The 20207-nt window shown below is 40.5% G+C and overlaps 1 protein-coding gene across 3 annotated transcripts in view; it reads right to left on the bottom strand.

Moving 5' to 3' along the window:
- The window catches only part of cfap46 (cilia and flagella associated protein 46), a 78785-nt gene extending 58897 nt beyond the window's left edge, over window positions 1–19888 (bottom strand). For 2 of the 3 annotated variants that reach the window (XM_033613830.2, XM_078160819.1), the window contains exons 1-11: window positions 12949–13063; window positions 12205–12299; window positions 11191–11337; window positions 10902–11001; window positions 10412–10510; window positions 9734–9924; window positions 8913–9138; window positions 8404–8521; window positions 5383–5512; window positions 4679–4803; window positions 4391–4509 (exon numbers count right to left, since the gene is read on the bottom strand). In XM_033613830.2, the coding sequence (XP_033469721.2) occupies window positions 4391–4509; window positions 4679–4803; window positions 5383–5512; window positions 8404–8521; window positions 8913–9138; window positions 9734–9924; window positions 10412–10510; window positions 10902–11001; window positions 11191–11337; window positions 12205–12299; window positions 12949–13038 (1440 nt within the window). In that variant the 5' untranslated portion in view covers window positions 13039–13063. Of the gene's footprint in view, window positions 1–4390; window positions 4510–4678; window positions 4804–5382; window positions 5513–8403; window positions 8522–8912; window positions 9139–9733; window positions 9925–10411; window positions 10511–10901; window positions 11002–11190; window positions 11338–12204; window positions 12300–12948; window positions 13073–14321; window positions 14487–15389; window positions 15455–15803; window positions 15936–19335; window positions 19458–19553 lie in introns of those variants that run through there. The other variant, XM_078160820.1, reaches the window with a different exon arrangement.
- Window positions 19889–20207: the final 319 nt, after the last annotated feature.

The following is a 20207-nucleotide window of genomic DNA, read 5'->3' as shown; positions in this document are numbered from 1 at the left end:
GCTGCAGGCTTGATGGGGAGGTGGATTACACAATAAGACAAGCTCATAAGACGAGCACAACAATCTCTGACTCCAACCAATCAACACCTACCTCACAGGCTTGTTAAAATCCCATAATGCATGTTTACTACTCCAAGCAGTCTTTGTTCCTCATCTCATATTTCAAAAGTAGGGCTCAAGATGAAAAAAAATCAAATATTCCTATGATCTAAGATGGTTAAAGTAGTTTTTGTGAATGCGAACACCTCAGTACAAAAACATCTGCACCCAAAGAAGCTTGAAATAAAATGCTGGTAGATCAGAAAATGCAATAGATCTTGAGTAGACTTTACACTGCTCTTGGTAAATTATGCACATTAGCATCAATAACGGAAAAGGGACATAAGAAAAGTCAGACAGCTTGAAGTTTTTGTGTCTGATCTGTAGATTTAAACTGATAAACTGAGTGTAACTCTCTGTTGTTATCAAAACCAGTAACTGTGTTTCTTAAGATCCACCAGTCACCAGTCAGTATGTGGCATCATGCCCCCTTGGTTCTAATTTCAAAATTTTCAAACCTCATTTTTCATACTATTTATGGTCATTTTTTCTCAGCAATAGCCATTCAGTGTATTCACATTAAATCATTACCTTTCTATATGGTAGTTTTCATTGTTAGTGGCAGGGTCCGCCATTCCAACACTGGATTCAAATTACCTCCACAGGAAACCATGCATGCATGTAATCCAGTGTGATTACATGTCATTAATAAGGTTCAAGCTTCACTCTGTATACAATGTACCATGGCTGTAAGAAGTTACTATTAATGCACAGGAAACATCCTACTGCTGCTGCTTCACATTATTAAGTTTTCCACTGGCAAAACACAGGGCAGCTTTTACTGTGAAGAACTTGCTTACCTACTCCTCTTCATCCCCTAGGGGACATAAAGCTCCAATGAGCTCTTATCATTGCATTCGGTAATTGGCAGCATGTGTCTGCCTCTCCCCATGAGTTTCTTCTATTCCAGCTGCATTGTCACAGTTTTGCATCAGGTGCTTTTGGGCCTCCCAGGTTTTCTTTTGCCTGTTGGTGTCCATTTTAAGGCGACATGATCTGGCCCTGTTACATTCTCAGTACGTGACCTAGCCATCTCAAACGTCTGTGTGTGATTTCCTTGATGATGCTCAGGCTACCTGTTTCTTGTACAGCTGAAGGCTGGAGATTTTGTTTCATCTGAGGCATCCGTTTTGAAAGACTTCCACTCTCCTCATGTACAGTGGTGGAAAAAAGTTTTCGGACACCCTTAAAATTTTACACAATCTCAAATATTATCATGAAATATTTGTGGAAAAATCTTTTTTGTGTTTCAAAAGGTGTGGCTGCATTAGACAGATACAAACAAATACAAATTATATTTTTTTGTTTTTGTTTACAAGAAAAACTAACAAAACTAAATTCTTGACAGTTTCAATATGTCAGTTCTCAACATTGTCGGTATCAAAGTCAACAAATAACAGAGAATGTGTTCAAAACTGAACAAAAAATAAATAAACCATCACATCATCAAATTAATATTTAGTAGTCCTGCCATTGGCACGTAGAAGAGCTCTAATCCTGGCTGGCATGTTCCCCACGAGCCTTTCACACTGTTGAGGGGTAATCTTGTCCCATTCTTCTTGAATTACTGCTTTTAATTCTTCTAAATTCTTTGGTTTATGCTTTGAAACAGACCTTTTGATAATCCACCACAGATTTTCAATGGGGCTCATGTCCGGGGATTGAGCTTGCCACACATCCAAGGCCAGTAGAACTTGGCTGCAGGAGCACAGTATCCAGGTCTTAGAGTGGCCAGCTCAATCCCCGGACATGAGCCCCATTGAAAATCTGTGGTAAAGAAGCAGTGTACCTCGACGGAACAGTGCACGCGCAGAAGGGAGCATGTGGGTTTCGAGAATGGTACAATATTTGGTAGAGTTCAATGTGCCATCACAGACAGTGAGATGACCAACACCAGCAGCACTCATGTATCCCCAAACCATGATACTGCCTCCACCATGCTTGACAGTAGGTACTGTACATGCTGGAGATAATGCTTCGCCTGGCCTTCTGCGTACCCTCATATTGGTAGGAGGAAGATAAAGCTGGAAACTGGACTCATCTGACCACAAAATTGGTTTGTCTTCCTAGCTGTTGGTTTGTCTGTATTTCTGCAGAGTGTATCCAACTGCTGAAGGACTGCATCTGCACTTCCTGGCTATCTGGCGGCAGCTGTACCCTTCCTGGCTGAGAATCTTTATCTTCAGGCGTGTTTCCTGCGTTAGGTTCCTTGTTTTAGCCATTTTTGTGTCTGAAGAACTTTCAAATGTGCTGGCTTTATGTAGACACGAAGCTTGGCAATAAAAATTGTGTCTTTTAATAAAAAGAACAACCTTCATCACTGGTACCAAAATGACCCAATACTCAAAATTTCTTATGTATTTTTATGGAACCAATCAATTTTAAGTTTTAATGGCTTTTTTTTAGGATTTATTTAGTATTTTGGCTGTGACTGTACTAAAAGAGATTGCACTTGAAGACCTAAGAGTGATTCTTAATGCAATATTTCACAAATGCATGGGGTGTCCGAAAACTTTTTTCCACCACTGTATGTTTTAACCACTTGCCAACTCTCTCAACTGTACAGCAGAACAGACCTGACATTGCTCATATACAAGAACATCTTTGTTTTAATGTTGTATTGCAAAACACTATGCATGGAATACATAGAAGGGTGATTCCTCACCAGGTGTCGCCTTTCTTGGGGATTTTAAAGATAAGACCTTGGGACCAGTCTTCAGGGATGGTGTCACTGCTCTAGATGTTTTGGAAGAGATCTGTCAGCACACGTGTTGATGTGTTAATGTCAGCCTTTCGGCATCTCAGCATGGATAGCGTCTGTGCCACATGTCTTGCCACCCTTTAGGGTTAGGATGGCAGTTCTGAGTTCAGAACCCCCCTCAGAGTAAGAAGGGTTTATGTTGACTTCCAGGATATCGCCTTTTGTTGTGATGTTGGCAGGTTGTTCTGATTCAGAGAGGTTGAGCACTTCCTGGAAATGTTGAACCCATCTGGCTGCCTGCTCATGCTCTTCTGTACAGATAGTGCCATTTTTGTCCCTAAAGTGGGTAGTTAGGCTTGTACATTTGCCACAGAGTCGCTTTGTGATCTAATACACAGTGCCCAAATTTCCATAGGCTGCAGCCTTCTCAGCTTCACTTGCCAGGTTTTCAACAAAGACCCTCGAGTCTCTCCTGGTACTCTTCTTCACCACTCTGTCCTTGGTTTTATAAGACGTTTTGGCATTTTTGAGGAGTCGCTGAGACTTGGTATTCAGTATTTTTGCCTTCAGCTGTTTCCTGTCTTTAGTTTACTTCCAAGTGTTAGCTGATATCCATTCTTTGGCCCCTTTTTGTTTGAAGCCCAGGACTCTTCCTGCTGTTTCAGACTATACAGTATTGATAACATTCCATTTACTGTTGGTATATGGTTAATGGTAGATTCTTCTTTCATTTCAGAGGCAGCATTTAGTGTGCTAAAGCAGTTTCTAAGTTCTAACACAAATCCTTCCTTTTCCTTTGGGTACTTAGTTTAGCAATGTTCAGTTTCTTCTGTTGCTTGCCTTGTGGGATCGACTTCTTTAGCCTGAGCTTAATTGTTGCAGCGATTAGGTAGTGGTCACTATAGGCATCTGCAACCTGGTATAATCCAACATCTTATACTGACCTACGACAATGATATAATGTACTCTATTTGGTTGAACGTCCTACCATCAGGTGACTTCCATGTGAGCTTTTGAATTGAAAGATGGTTCCGCCAATGACCAGGCTGTTTTTCCTGCAGCATTAAAAACAAGACATTCACCATTGTTGTTTCTTTCTACACATCCGGGTATTCTCATGACCTGAATGAAGGATAACAAATCCATCATGCAGCACTTGATGTCCGGAGAAGTCCAGTGACTTTCACTTATACCCAAGATGTCCATGTGGTATCTCTTCATTTCACTGAGGATTTGTGCTGTCTTGGTGGACTTGTATATATTTTGAGCAATCCATGTGTGTGCTGACTTTCATGTGGCGTGGCTCCTCACCTGAATAGGGGCCACAGACCCACCCCATCCATCACAATGATCATTCATTGGTTGCCTTATAAATATATTCAGCAGTTGGTTTTCTGACAAAGTAGCTACTCAATGAGTGTTTGCTACAATATCATACTGCCTTTACCATGGCAGCCAAAGATGTCACCAAATCAACCAGGACAAAAACCCTTAAGGGTTACAACATTATCCAACCATGGAACAACACAGGAAAAAAATGATGTTACAGACAAATGTCTGTATGGGAGGCTTGAATTAATAAGCACGCACCTCAGCACTGATGAAGCAGATTTCAGCTAAAAGGCGCAGCAAGTCCCTCACACAGGCACGGCTTCTACTGCAACCATGAAGACATTCTGCACAGCTTCCCTCTTCTGAGCAGGTACATTCTGGATCAAATTGAACAAATATGTCATGTGACTTCTCAAAATGAAGTCAATCCTGTCCTTCTTGGATTTATGATGAATACAACTGCAACTACTTCCTGTCCATCATTCTAAAATTAGAGAAATATTTTTGTTATTTTACCGTCAGTCTGAGGATCATTCATCATCTTACTGTCAGTCTTGGAGATCTTCCATCTCCCGTCATCATAAAGCAAACAGAATCGACAAGCAGCTCGGCACACATCCCAAATTTCCTGTTTCCTGGCTGTCTTAACCAGTGTTGCCCACAACTTCACCCTGGAGCAGCCAAGAAATACAGAACACTTAGAGATGATTCCTTTTTCGGAGGTGAAGGTCAGGGCAACAGCACGGCAGCACACCGTGCATGATCTAAGGTTATTTGTTCGCAGAGTCGTGAATAATACACTTTTCCTTTGGGGAATATTCAAGTCTCTGCTCTCTCCTGACCATTAAACGGGCAATTTCTGATGTACACACTTTTTACTGTAATGATATTGGCAGACAGGGGAATTCAGCTCTGCACTATGAATAAGGAGATATAATAGAAGGTTGTAGACTCCTTTATTCACCCAACAACTTTAACTGTAGAGAGGACAAATAGATCGAACATTCATTAGTATGTAATGTTCAATAACAGCAACCAGTGATAAATCCAACAAGGCATAAAAGGCTGATTATATCAGGTTGCTGATTATATAGGCAATTTTCCAACTGGGTTTCTGGGAGACCTGACAGCCAAAAAGAATTACTAAGAAAACTTTACAATGGCAAGAAGACAGGCTTTCATTTTTTATTCATACACATATAATCCTAATTAATACATGTAAATGTACACACACACACACACACACACACCTTTCTGTGTTGACTGTGTCATCTCCTTGTCTGGCCAGGTGTCCCTCCACCTTCCGTACAGATGTAGAATGATGCTGAGCCTTAGCAGAGAGCTGAGCCACTGGTCCACATCCAAGACTGCCTACGGGAACTAGACAATTGTTGGAGGACTGAATACATAAGTCGATCTTTATTAATGCTATTGGAGGAGCTTCTGCATTTTCTCTGAATAATGAATCAATACAATTTTCCCGCTAGTATAACAAAATCTCCGGTCATTCTGTTACACAACCCCTTAGGTCTAAATAACTGTCTACAATTTGTAAAACACGGAATAAATTCAAACTAATACACATAGTGAGAATCCTTGGAAGTTACAAAATTATCCTTGTTATGCCATTTCCATGTACGCAAAGAGACACGACTAAAGGACTACAAGAGTAAATGACCCATTTCCAACACTACCAACTCTGTCAAACAAGGATGTCACCGACTACAACACAATCAGATTAGACATGTCAGACCAAAAACATAAAACAAAACAAAAACAAAAAAGCATGTAATAGATTTTTATTCAGACCCCTCTGCAGCAGCAGGGACATTCAGGCATTTGTTTGATGGACTGAATTATAAATAGAGGTCAGTGACTTTGACTGGAGTGTTTTAAAGAAATAAAATGCTCCAGTTCCTGTGTGCTCACCCTGAGGATACAGACACACACATTCTCATGCACACACCTCTTGTTGATGAACATCTGAGGGATAACACAAAGTTGTGGCAAAAATACATGCCACAATTAATTAAACCCGCTAGGCTCAAGGGATACTTGGTGTGCGGGCTTTGAAGCTCCAAACACAATGGTTAAGTGGTGTCATCTTGGGGATGCTTCAGGTTTATAGACAAAAACAAGAGGTGTCTCTAAGGACCAAAGTTTTTAACCCATGCCTGCAGTAGAAGACGGGCTGTCTAAGGGCTGAGGCAAGTACTTCCCTGGGTCATTAGGACTGCTGAATGTTCATTTGATGATGTGGAGCAAGGAGCCTGGAATAAGTCTAAGATCAAAGGCACTCCCTGACTTCAGGCCCCTCTGCTGCATGATCCACTGCACCCAGTCGATGGGGCTTTGCAGTGAGCTACAGTACACTGGAACACATACTGATTCCCTAATTTTTTTTATTTTTAAACTAGCAAAAAAGTTTTACACAACCACTGAACGACATGCTGTCCAGGCTTAAAGACAGAGGGACAAATTTACATACAAGATAGTGCACAACATGTTTGCTCTTTGACGTTAAGTCAATATGCATACACAATCTGCATGTTATCAGTGCCTGCTTTACTGAGACAGCAGCCCATTGCACAATCAGCACAGAGGACTGCCTTCCAGTTAGATTCTGCAAGTGGCGGGATTTATCAGAGATCCCCAAGTACAGAAAAGAAATTTTAAAGTCTCCATACTGAACTTAAATACTCATGAATGAACTAACGAGATTCCAAAACATCTACGTATGCCACACTTCAACACCTAAGATCAATGTTTTGTTATTCAGTAATTTGTAATATCCCCTGATCTGTATGCCTATCATTAATGCAACAAGACTCATTGGATTACACTTCAAAGCAAATGACACAAACCCTTTGTTTGCTGTGTACCAAAGCCACCACGATGAGTGCAAATATAGCTGAGACAGAGAGACAGAGAGAGAGAGCTATGTGGGACCGAGCAGCTGGGTCAGCAGAGCAGGTGAACAAAATGTACAGTGTCTTATCAAAAGAATAAAATTACAAGCCTAAAGTCATTTTACAGTTGACTGAATGTTAAGTTCAAGTATAATGAACACAAAACCACCAGCCCTTGCTCCAGCATGGTTTGATGCCATAAAGTAGTCAGATACTCATATTGTCTCGTTTCTCCAGTAACTGTATATGTGTGAAGGCAAAAAGTGTGCTTTAACAGATAAGAGGTATCTGGGGTATATTCTTACAGGCCAGTAAACTATCCATTTGCAAAATTTTAATGAAATGTGAGATTCCTCATGGAGATACAAGGGCCAGGAGGCTAAGTAAATATCAAGTGTGTGTTCAGCTATCCTGATAAGTGAAAATTTTCTTGCAAATGGGAGATGCGTTAAAGAAATACTTCACTGCTGGAAACATGGTCTTCTGATAAAACTAAGCTGTCTTTTGAAATCAGTGCTACATGACCAGAGAAAACAGAGAACAAGGGCTGAGGCATTTCCTTTTGCCCAAGAGGTAGAACACCAGAATGCACTGCACCACACCAGACCGAATTACTGTCCCGCTGGTGATGCAATGTGTGGTTGGTTGTTTTTCCAAAAGAAACAACGTGGCGGGCAGCTAGTATCAAAGTATCTCAAATTACAGTTTAACAGGGAGCTAAAATATGTCTGAAAACATGTGAGGTGAACAATAGGTAATGCAGTGACAGACTCTTGGTTCAAATTTGAGCAGCACTGCTTAGTTTTACCTTCTAATCTCAGTTTTTTCAGCTTCTGTTTTTACAATGCAGTAAACAGTATGGTAGCCATATCTTGATCAAAAATTCTTGTATTACAGCTAAACAGTGCACTAAAATATGTTTTCTGAAAAATAGGGGATACAGTAGTATAATCTTGGTTTATATCTGATGAGCACTGCCTAGTTTTACCGTTTTATCTGAGTCTGGTCTTGAGTTTGAGAGAGGGAGAGGTGCTGTCTCTCTCTCTCAGTCTGTTTCTATACCCTTTGTGTCAGTGGTGGTGCGCAAATCATGGGGAAGTATAATCTGTAGTCCAAGCAACAGCCCTAGAACGAGCAAAAATTTGCTGAAAGACACAAAATGCTTCATCTAGCAGATTTAAGCTGATAAATGAGCAGGGAGATCTGGCCACTGATAAGATGGAAGACGTTTACAACAGTTCATTTACGCATGCTAACCATGCTGTTATGATAAAAAGCTGGTTGAAAATTACCAAAGTATTCCTTTAAGAAAAAGTTATTATGTTTCAGTGAAAACTGAAAGTGAGGAAGGGAAATCTGTACCTATTGATGTGTCGTCAGCATCCAGCACCATCTGGAAATCATCAGGGGCCAAAAGAAGACCCACAGCAACCAGGATGGGACGACTGTCTATCTTATCTTGAGGCTGAATGTCCCTGGCCTGAAAAAGGTAGGAAAGAGTTTGATGTCAGAATTAATTTGAAGCCTTTACTTAAGCACTCTAAGCAAGCACACTCCTCTGTGACTTTAAAGTCCAACAACATACATAATAACACAACAAAGTTTTATCTTATGGCATACGAATTACACTTACTCTTGTTGCATTAAATCTGTACTGAATGTGAGTAAACTCTTGGACTGATTTGACTTTAACACACAAACATCAAGCAACAGCTAAGTTCTGGGGGATAGGATGCTCTCACGGTACCTCTGGATGATTGCTGTTGATAGGCCAAGTATGTTTTTGCATAAAAGTCTTGCCTTGTTAGGTTTTAAAGAACTGTTTCATTTTGTAATGTTAGACTGTCTGACACAGATGCTGGGCTGTAAACCTGCTGCATAAGCATAGCGGCTTTATCCTCGATCCGGGAGGGCGTTTGGTAGAGGTTCCCTCTGAGCTGCAGGAGGCGGAGAGCTGACGACAGGCGTTCTCGCTGTGTCCCGTTATCCAGCGCCATGGCTTTCTGAAGGTGAGTCAAAGAAGCCTCAAGGCGCCCGTCCTCCTCTTCAATCGCTGCCAGCTCTGAGTGGACTTGACAGCGCATCTCCAGCAACATGCTGGGAAAATAACACACAAACACTTCCAGCATGAACTAATATAGTATAAATGAATAGAAACCATATATATATCTCATAGTGCTTTTACACTACATGCCACATTCACCCTTTCACACACATTCATTCATACACTGGTGGCCAAGGTCTCCATACAAGGTGCTCATCAGTTTATAATTTACACAGACTCAGCTGTCGGGACAATTTGGGGTTCACTATCTTGGGGAAACTTCAAATGCAGAATGGGGGAAGGGCCCGTGGATTGAACCACTGATCTTCATATTAGTGGACGACCCACTCTATCTCCTGAGCAACATCCAGCTACTGCATTTATGAATGTGTTTTTCCTCAAAGCTAAAACTCTTTGTCTGCATGACCTTAAAAAACCAAGAAAACATGATTAAAATGATCATGCCGTATACTTTATCTAAAAATAGTGCTCCTTTGGACATGCCTGTTAAAAAAGGTCTGTCATTTTTTTGGTGAACTATGCCGAACAGATGTTCAGTGAAGTGCAAACACAACAATAAAAACTGGAACGCCCTGAGACATTTATACAAAACCATGTATACCGACGAATTTCAAGAAAGTGAGAAACCTCTGCATGTCCTCCAGTACTTGGGCCAGCCTGAGCAGAGGTGTCTTGATGTGTTTTCGGAGGCTGTGCTGCAAGAGGGGCAGACAGAAGTTCCACTGGGTAGCACACACTGCCTGCATGGCCTGAGGGTCCCCCTCCCTCACTGCAGTCTGCAGCCACTGATCCAGCTTGCCTATTTCCCTCAGCCGGGCCTGTGGGATAACGAATACAGATTGAGAGTGTGTCCTGTAGCAGTGACAGCACAACACTTCTATCATTTGGCAAGTATACTTGGATTGAACTAGATTGAATATGTGGTGCCAATTTTTAAATGTGACAGTTTTCACACCAAAATATTAAATGGTACAAAATGAGATTACATGATCCTGAATCCCCCTAGAATTGTTTTTCTTGTGAGAGAGGGAAAAACTCCCCAAAAATATACTGAGGTGATTACAGGTGTATGATAACTGAACTTCTCCACTGAAAATCTAACTGATAAAGTGCCTCTAAATGGGTTAACAATTCTTAGGCAGGGACACATATTCCAGTGAAGAGGGATTTCTGGATTCACTGCCTTTAAACAAAGACTGAGATTATAGAAATTATTGTTTAATCAGGACTCTGACAATGGGTCCACTGCCTGCATAACATGCAGCAAAAACACATGGCTGATAATTCAGACATATGATTGAGCACCTCCACACTTGCTCTGGAATAGTCATTCATCTTTGCCTCTCTTTTCAGGAGGTTGATTTCACAGTTGACGCATTCCATTATTATGCGTTGTCCAATACTCTGAAAAGACAAATACACAAAAGTGTCGGCAGTGCACAGAGAGGAGGATGACAAATTTACAAATAAGCGCTCATATTTTATGCCAAAGTTATTGAGCATGCAATGTTGCTATTATGTTATCACTTCCCCTAATTCTCAAAGCGTGTAAGAGCAAAAGTGGCATTTATGAATTAAAACTACATGACATAAGTTCTACATTGCTGAAAGAAATCAGAAGTACAGCAACCTCTTTAGCTCTAGGGCTTGAGCTCAGTTAATTAATCTCATCTATTGTCAAGTGGCTACTTAAGAGGGGATGTCAAATTCCATGCATAAATTTGCATGTTTATGTACAGTTTTGGCATGGAGCCACACTACTGCCTGAGGTTTTAAGAGAATATCGGACACTCACAGCCTCTCCCGCCGACTTTAGCTCTTTCAAACAGTCGACTGCTACTTCCTGATGCTTCACTTGCAAGGCCAGCAGAGCCAACTCCAGGAGGAAGGCAACTCTGCAAATCCCAGATAAAACATAATTTATACAGTTCACAACACGTCAGTACAGTAATCTGAGCCATGTACTGCCCTTGGGATATCCATATGTGGTTTTATGATGGGGGAAGGTTTAGGAAGAGGACAGGGAGCAACAAAGGTAAGCTTGATGGGTAGGAGATTTGTTTAGGACACTTTGGGTCACAGACCTGTCAGCTAGTTGGATGGGTGTTGAGCTCTGAAGAGGACTGGAGGTTACGGGTGCAGCAGATGCTTTGGCACCATCCACCAGGAGATGAAAAATCTGCTTAAGTTCTTCTCTTGTTGGCTCATCCTCCTTTGTTTCCTTCAACCTGCTACAAAAAAAACATGAAAAAACAACTGTTTACAAAAATATACAAACACTTATTCATCCAAGAGTATGCATGCATCTGTATTTTCATCTGCCCCCTAATATACTCACACCAAATAGTGCACAAACCTAAAGCACAATAACCTATATAATGCCAAAGATGGCTGGGTCAGACTGCTGCCAGCATTTATAGCTGAGCTGAAGAACCATAAGGCGCTCTGACATGTTGACTACATGCCTGCAGAAAGATGGTGGGGGCTGGGACTGGGTTTGTATTATGCCACACCAGAGACCATGATACTATACCATTACTGTATGCAGACAGCTGGATAAACCTGCTGACTATGGGTTGCCAAAGGCTATGCTGAGAGCCAGTGGATCAAGTCTGAAGAGCTTCCAAGTTAGCTGAAATCATACATCCTTCAGGATCAAAAATGCACCAATATCCCTCTGTAAATCCTACAGCTTAAGAAAATATAGCATATATAAAAACAGACTTTGCAAGTTACAAAATGGCAAAACTATGAACAAACCATGGCTGACCATTAATAAGGTCATAACTGATAAAGGTCATGACTGAACTTGCCTCTTACATTAGCAGAAAATGATTCTATAAAGCGATCATACAATCAATCAATGACACACATGCTTTAAACACAACTTTGCCTTCACAATTAAAGCAGATCAAAGGTTGTATCCTTGGAACAATAGAGCTACAGTACTCCTTTTTTATCTTACTGCAGATAGATGGAATTTGCTTTCATCATGAAAGCACAGCAAAATAATGCTTCCGCAAAGCAAATCCTCCGGCAATTTCAGAGCCGACAAAACATACACCATTACCTAAATATAAAACAGAAACTTTCCTTACTTTTTAAACTCCTGTATTTTGTAAATGACTGCTAAGGTAGTACACTGCCTGCTCATTTCAATGAGGACATCATCCTCTGTCAGCTTGTGTTGTACCTATAAAGAGAAGATAAAAGGTCAAAGTTACTCTTTATTTATTGTCCTCAATGTTTTACTAAAATGTTTCTGGCAATTAACTGCATTCCAGAATTCCACATAGTCCACACAAAGCCAGTGTTCAGGCTGGTACAGGATGGGGTAGATTTTACAAATAGGGTCAGGTTATGAATGGGTTAAACCAAGGGTCAGGGTTGAGGTATAGGTAAAGTCAGGATTGTGGTTACACAATCAATGAAGATGCAACAAATAGGCAAATGAGTATTGGTTGTTGGTCATGTACCAACTACTTCAGTAAAGTATTACCAGGTTAGTCATAATAGTATATCAATGCTGTCCCATGAAATCCATGTATTTATATATTTGATGACTGTTTGGTATTCAGATACATTCAAGTATTAAATGGTCTTTAGTGTGTTGAGACAATTTTCCTGCCAAAAAAACACCCTAAAAACTCCTTAACAGCATTTAAATATATGCTACAAAGGTTAGACCAAAGCTGGTTTTCTTATTGTCATATTCTCATGACAAATTTACATTTTGGAGACACATGGTTTTTACTGGATTTATTAACTCCCCAAATAAATGCTACTACAAAATTCTTAACTCTAAAAGTGATTTTACTAAGTCACACAGATATGCTGTTTACCAGTAACGTAAAGAGTCTTGGGTAAAGATGTGGCGTATGGGACTTGATAAATTCTTCTGACACTTTGGCAAAACTTGCAGCATCTTCCATTTTCCCTGAGTCCACGAGACATTTGACAAGATGCCTGTATAAGAAACAGAGAGCAAATGAGACTATTTCAGTGTGAAAGAACAGTGCTTTGCAATGGTTACTGGAGTATTTCCACAGCATATGGACACTACTCGTGCGTTTTACTAGTCTCCATTGTTCTATGCTGTATACCAATTTCCTTGTTAAGTACTGTACAGACACCTAGCTCCTGTATATCAAATGTAATAAGATATAATGGTGTTGAATTGCACTGTATTCTACTAAAAGCTGTTTCCCATATTTTGTTGTCAGTGAATTTGTAAGGAGGCCATGTTTGCTGGCCAGCCACTCTTACACAGAGGATACTTATCTATGAATTTCAGATACTCTATAACCAATCCTATTAAAGAGAAAATTTTATGTGCATGCTCAGTCAGTGTTGATGATAAATGTAGTCAACTGGAGCAATAAATTCCTCAAAGCGTGCTATATTGATGGAGAAAGCTGAGTTATCCATCTTGTGAAGCTATGCCAGCAGTGCCTACATGTACCAGGATGCATTGCGCATGAGCTTCTGAAGTCCGAACTCTTTCTGAATCATTTCTTTGGCAGCCAAACACTGTAATGTGTCCTTGTCCATAACATCCTCTGCACTCATATTTGGAGATGCCATTTTTGGTTCATGGAAACGTAGCTAGTTCGTAATACAAGAGAAGAGAACAAGGAAGTTCAGTTTTCCAGCAACATCCAGTGCACACACCCTGGCTACCTGGAGGTGGAGGCTAGAAATCCAAGCTGAAATAGCCTGTAGTTCTTTCTAGCCTCTAACTATGTCACTGACACATTAAATAATGGTGCTGGATGCAGGAGGAACAACAAATTTTACAGCTGCAAACTCAGGTTTCTTGCTTCAACCACATTTACCATCAAAACTGACTGGACATCCACATAAAAGGTTGGGAATTTTCCCTTTAATACCATGACTAACTGTATTACTGATATTACACTTCACTATTGGTACTTTAGGACCTCTGAACATAATTAACTAACATTTGAGGATGAGGTGTCATGGGAAAACATAATAAAACAGCTTTCATAAGAACAACTCTGGAACAATTCTCCACTCCATTTAGGAAAATAAAGCTCAAAAATTAACTAGAGAGCCACAGAGCTGTAGTCACAAATGGACTGATGGTTAATTAGCTCTGTGCATCATCCCTATGAACGCACCATGTGATTGGACACAATCAGGACTGGACTTATTCATGAAAAAGAAGTAAGAGGGCATTTGCAGGGTCACTTGCATCATGAGTTCAGCCCTCCAGCTGTGGTCCTGGTCTACCACCTCCTCCAGACTCTGGATCACCTGTCTGAAGGAAGGGACGAGGTGGAGGCACCGCCCTGGCTGCAGCAGAGGACGTACTGTCTGGTAGTACAGCACTGAGGCATTGAACACAATGTAGAAATATCTGCAAGAAATAACCCACATGCAAAATCAGTTGACAGAGGGCACTGAATTATTTATATGATGCACATGCAAGCCATTTTATCTCTAAGCACAACTCAATTCAGTGTCAACTCTGTATGTAGAATCTCTGTGAATTGCAAATGTGCATGGATTAACCATCGCCCAGTGAGCCTCAGGAGAGCATCCTGTATAAGCCTTCCTATGTAAAATGAGGGAAATTAATGTACTCACTGCGCTGTTTTAGAGCAAATTGTGTGAACACACTATTTGAGTGCTGCTAATTTATTCACCAGAAAGTATGTTGTGCATTAGTCTGGGCTGGATGTATTAGATATGTATTCCCATTGGTGTTAATTGAGATTGCCCATTCAGTCTTTTTATTGACAGGTTATGAGTTCATTAGTAAAGGGATTCAGTGCTGATTGCTTGCAAATGCTAAGCTGCTATCTCCCAACACATCTTTCAGAGCATGGAACAAGGAACTTTCACAATTTCTATTATTATATCTATGTTTATCATCCTTTTTACCCAGCTCGCAGATACTGTGAGTCAGCTGTTAGAATTTAGAAGCAAACATGCTGAATATCATCCACTTGTGAATACTGGGTCGGGGTTAAGCATGACAAATCACGTTATATTTCAACAATGCTTTCTGCAAATCAAACCTTCATGTCCCAGCATATATCTTATGCAGCAGACTGAACCTTCATAACCTATCATATCTAAAACAACATTCCCTGTTGTGAATATTTCACTTTCATTGCATGTTTTTACAGGCACACCTTGGCACTGTAATGGCAACTGCGAGCAATATCAGAGATGATCAGCTGTACATGGAATAAATTGGTCAACTTTCTTGACACTGTTAGAACAAAGCCAAGTGCTGTTCTGAGAGGTTGCATACCTTGGTTCATTCTTTGAAATTTCAATAGCTTTAAGAAAACACAGCACAGCCGCTTCAAAGTCTTCCTAAAATAGAAAATAATGGAAAAGGGAAAGTGAGACCTTGTCACATCGTACAAACATGCAAAGATCAGACAATCCAACTATTCAATAAATGCCACATTTTCATAAAATACCAAGAAAAACTTCAAACTGCACTAAACTTTGAAAAGACAAAGAGCTACTATATGCCTTGAAGAATCACATTGTGAAAAAAACAGTTGTTTACAAAGCTAGTATGTCCGCTTTTAGTGCAAATAAGCAACAGTATATCTCTACTGTAACTGTGTTTGTGTAGCTCATTGACAAAGACACACAAAGACACACAAATACACACAACCCCCCTAAGGAGATGTGGCCAATTTACTGTCCTCACCACACTCCCAGTGGCCGGCGGAGACTTCAGCAGGCCCTGGCAGAGGTAGGCTCGACACAAAAATTGATTAGCCGGCGGATTCCCTTCAAAGTACATCTTTAGACACGCTGTGCTTATCTCCAAACAACCCAGCTGAAAACACAGAAAAAGAGACTCATAAAGGCCAAACAAAATAAATATTTAAACGTTATCCACAGTTGTGTCAACTGATTTTTTTTAATGCTTGATGCATTATTAAAACAATTCAGAGACAGCTTAATGTATGTGTGATACACACTTATTTTACGCATGACAAAAATTGTCCTAATTGCAGGCTGTTGCCCCTGAAAATGTCAGTACTGCGGTATATATTGCCTCCTGCTATTTGTTAGATAAATTCACATGGTGTACTTTTCATTCAAGGAACTGTAGTGCTGTCAGGGGACCTAATCCTGTAACAGAAATGTTGTATACTGTAAGCTTTTAAGTACTTTATCATTAAGTATTTCTTTTTTTTTCTCATGCCGGCAGATCATAAAACAAGGTGAGCTTAACAGTTATAAACATTGCATCAGTGTGTTAAAAAATTTCTTCATGCAACAGGAATATTCATGCTTCTCCAGAAAACTGAAGAATATTGTGAGGTAGCTCTGCTGAGGATGGGGACTGATTCAGTATTCAAACAAGCTTGAGACTCCAAGGCAAGCTGCATTTTCACTTGCTGTATGATATAAAGAACAAATCACATTATGGAATATCACTGTGTTTCATTATTCAAATATGTTTCATTCGCCCTAGGACAGTTCAGTCTACATTAGTGAATATTCATCATTATCCCTGACTGGGAGAAAAGATAGATTTAGCTAACTAAGTTACTGTACGACAACAGTGACATCATGAAATTTGAGATTAGACCCTCTAGCAGACGGGGTCCTGCTGAGGTTTTTATTTCCATGATTTTCCATATCAGTGCTTATAGGTACTGCCATCAACAAAGCATTGGTGTTATTCAATCAACAACTCCAAAAGGATCTAGTTCCTGCTTTATTTAATCAAACCAAATAAATCCTCTCTATATGCCAATAATGTCAGTAATAACTCTGAAGTTTCCACGGATGAAGAAGTGTACGCATCATCACAGTAGCAGGCATTTACTAATATAAATGAGCTCCACATTTTTCACAGTCAGATGTGAATCTTTCATTTCTGGAGAATGCTTGAAGCATCATGTCTTATGTGACATCTCAGCAGTCATGAACTCCTCACAACATGAAAACACTCCTCACAGTACTTGGGAGGCAAGGTTAGAGGCACAGTCAGAGCATTGTGTTTTCTCATATCAATCTTTCAAACAAAGGATTTCAGCATCAGACTGACTCTGATGGCAGCATTAGGCCAATGTTTACACCTACACAGTGGCCTATATGACTCAATATGAACCCGGTGACATTATTTTTATTAGTTCTACTGTATGACATGTAGTAGTTTTGGTATTAAGAGTTAGATCTTATGCAAGCCTAATTTATTAGTTGGTCGTTTTTTCAGACCAGACAAAAACGGTATGTATGTATCCTGTTCTTTATTGCTATTGTTACAACGTCATTAAGAAATAATGTCAGTCTCATATTAATATTGAATCATCATTATACAGTATGATATATATATATATATATATATATATATATATATATATATATATATATATATATATATATACAGTACAGGCCAAAATTTTGGACACACCTTCTCATTCAATGCGTTTTCTTTATTTTCATGACTATTCACATTGTAGATTCTCACTGAAGGCATCAAAACTATGAATGAACACATGTGGAGTTATGTACTTAACAAAAAAAGGTGAAATAACTGAAAACATGTTTTATATTCTAGTTTCTTCAAAATAGCCACCCTTTGCTCTGATTACTGCTTTGCACACTCTTGGCATTCTCTCGATGAGCTTCAAGAGGTAGTCACCTGAAATGGTTTCCACTTCACAGGTGTGCCTTATCATGGTTAATTAGTGGAATTTCTTGCTTTATCAATGGGGTTGGGACCATCAGTTGTGTTGTGCAGAAGTCAGGTTAATACACAGCCGACAGCCCCATTGGACAACTGTTAAAATTCATATTATGGCAAGAACCAATCAGCTAACTAAAGAAAAACGAGTGGCCATCATTACTTTAAGAAATGAAGGTCAGTCAGTCCGGAAAATTGCAAAAACTTTAAATGTGTCCCCAAGTGGAGTCGCAAAAACCATCAAGCGCTACAACGAAACTGGCACACATGAGGACCGACCCAGGAAAGGAAGACCAAGAGTCACCTCTGCTTCTGAGGATAAGTTCATCCGAGTCACCAGCCTCAGAAATGGCAAGTTAACAGCAGCTCAGATCAGAGACCAGATGAATGCCACACAGAGTTCTAGCAGCAGACCCATCTCTAGAACAACTGTTAAGAGGAGACTGCGCCAATCAGGCCTTCATGGTCAAATAGCTGCTAGGAAACCACTGCTAAGGAGAGGCAACAAGCAGAAGAGATTTGTTTGGGCCAAGAAACACAAGGAATGGACATTAGACCAGTGGAAATCTGTGCTTTGGTCTGATGAGTCCAAATTTGAGATCTTTGGTTCCAACCGCCGTGTCTTTGTGAGACGCAGAAAAGGTGAACGGATGGATTCCACATGCCTGGTTCCCACTGTGAAGCATGGAGGAGGAGGTGTGATGGTGCGGGGGTGTTTTGCTGGTGACACTGTTGGGGATTTATTCAAAATTGAAGGCACACTGAACCAGCATGGCTACCACAGCATCCTGCAGCGACATGCCATCCCATCCGGTTTGCGTTTAGTTGGACGATCATTTATTTTTCAACAGGACAATGACCCCAAACACACCTCCAGGCTGTGTAAGGGCTATTTGACCAAGAAGGAGAGTGATGGAGTGCTGCGGCAGATGACCTGGCCTCCACAGTCACCAGACCTGAACCCAATCGAGATGGTTTGGGGTGAGCTGGACCGCAGAGTGAAGGCAAAGGGGCCAACAAGTGCTAAACACCTCTGGGAACTCCTTCAAGACTGTTGGAAAACCATTTCAGGTGACTACCTCTTGAAGCTCATCGAGAGAATGCCAAGAGTGTGCAAAGCAGTAATCAGAGCAAAGGGTGGCTATTTTGAAGAAACTAGAATATAAAACATGTTTTCAGTTATTTCACCTTTTTATGTTAAGTACATAACTCCACATGTGTTCATTCATAGTTTTGATGCCGTCAGTGAGAATCTACAATGTAAATAGTCATGAAAATAAAGAAAACGCATTGAATGAGAAGGTGTGTCCAAACTTTTGGCCTGTACTGTATATACTGACATTATTTCTTAATGACGTTATTTCCTCTCACTGGAAATTACTCACTGTCGCAGAAAATACAGTATGTCCTCCAGCACCCCTGTCCTTAGTCACATACTAAGGGGGACTCATGGCCTAACGTTAATGTCTACCCTGCTGACTATATCCTGAAAAAGTCTACATTAACAGGCAGTGACTCATCCCTGCCTCTGTCTCACCTGCAGAGCTGCTTCCGCACAAACAACGTACAACTCAGGTGCAACGCGTGGAGTTCGTCCACTGGTTCCAGCAACAGGTATGTCCCTCAGCAAACGGTACGCTGACTGCAGCGCTCCAGAGTCTACACACATTAACGTTACACGATGTTACACAGTGACTGCGTACCTTCACAACTTGTTAAACCTGCAATTGCCCCAGTTAATGTTACACAACAAACCTTGGTGCTCCTTTGCCTTGTTTAGATACTGACGAATATCCAGGTCCATGTCAGGGGAGAGTAACTGGCGTAAGCTGATATGTTTGAGCTAATAACGAGTTGTGTCCGTTAGCTAACGTTAATGTTAGCTAGTTAGCATAAAACTAATCACGCTACGACAGCCAATTTTTACGTTAGTGTTAGCGCTACCATAATACAACTTAACAGGTGTGTGAAACTATCTAGTCTACAAGAATGCAAAATCGTTAAACCGCTAGAAAAGACATGCGTACAAATGTTAAATGCGTTGTCAATATAAATATACCACCGTTTCTTTCATTAACAACTGGCTTCACCTTTACGTTACTATCCAACCGTCAGTGTCTGAAGTTAGGGAGCGTTACTAAGCAACCAGAGGGTGGGCTTGAACTACGGTAAGCGAATGGGACTAAAACAGTTGACACAACATAAAACAAAATGTTTTCCAAGGGAGAAGGAGGGACTGGAGCACACTGATCGATTTACAGCCTTTATTAAGGCAAACAGACTAACATTTCAGCACCACTGTGTCTTCATCAGTACATTTGACTCTGATGAAGACACAGTGGTGTTGAATTGTGGGTCCGTTTGCAGTATTAAAGGCTGTAAATTGATCTGTGTGCTCCAGTCTCTTCT

The sequence above is a fragment of the Epinephelus lanceolatus genome, chromosome 17, assembly GCF_041903045.1.
Source record: "Epinephelus lanceolatus isolate andai-2023 chromosome 17, ASM4190304v1, whole genome shotgun sequence".
NCBI classification, from domain to species: Eukaryota; Metazoa; Chordata; class Actinopteri; order Perciformes; family Serranidae; genus Epinephelus; species Epinephelus lanceolatus.
The sequence above is the reverse complement of the archived record's forward strand: the minus strand, read 5'-3'. Positions and strand labels throughout refer to the sequence as shown.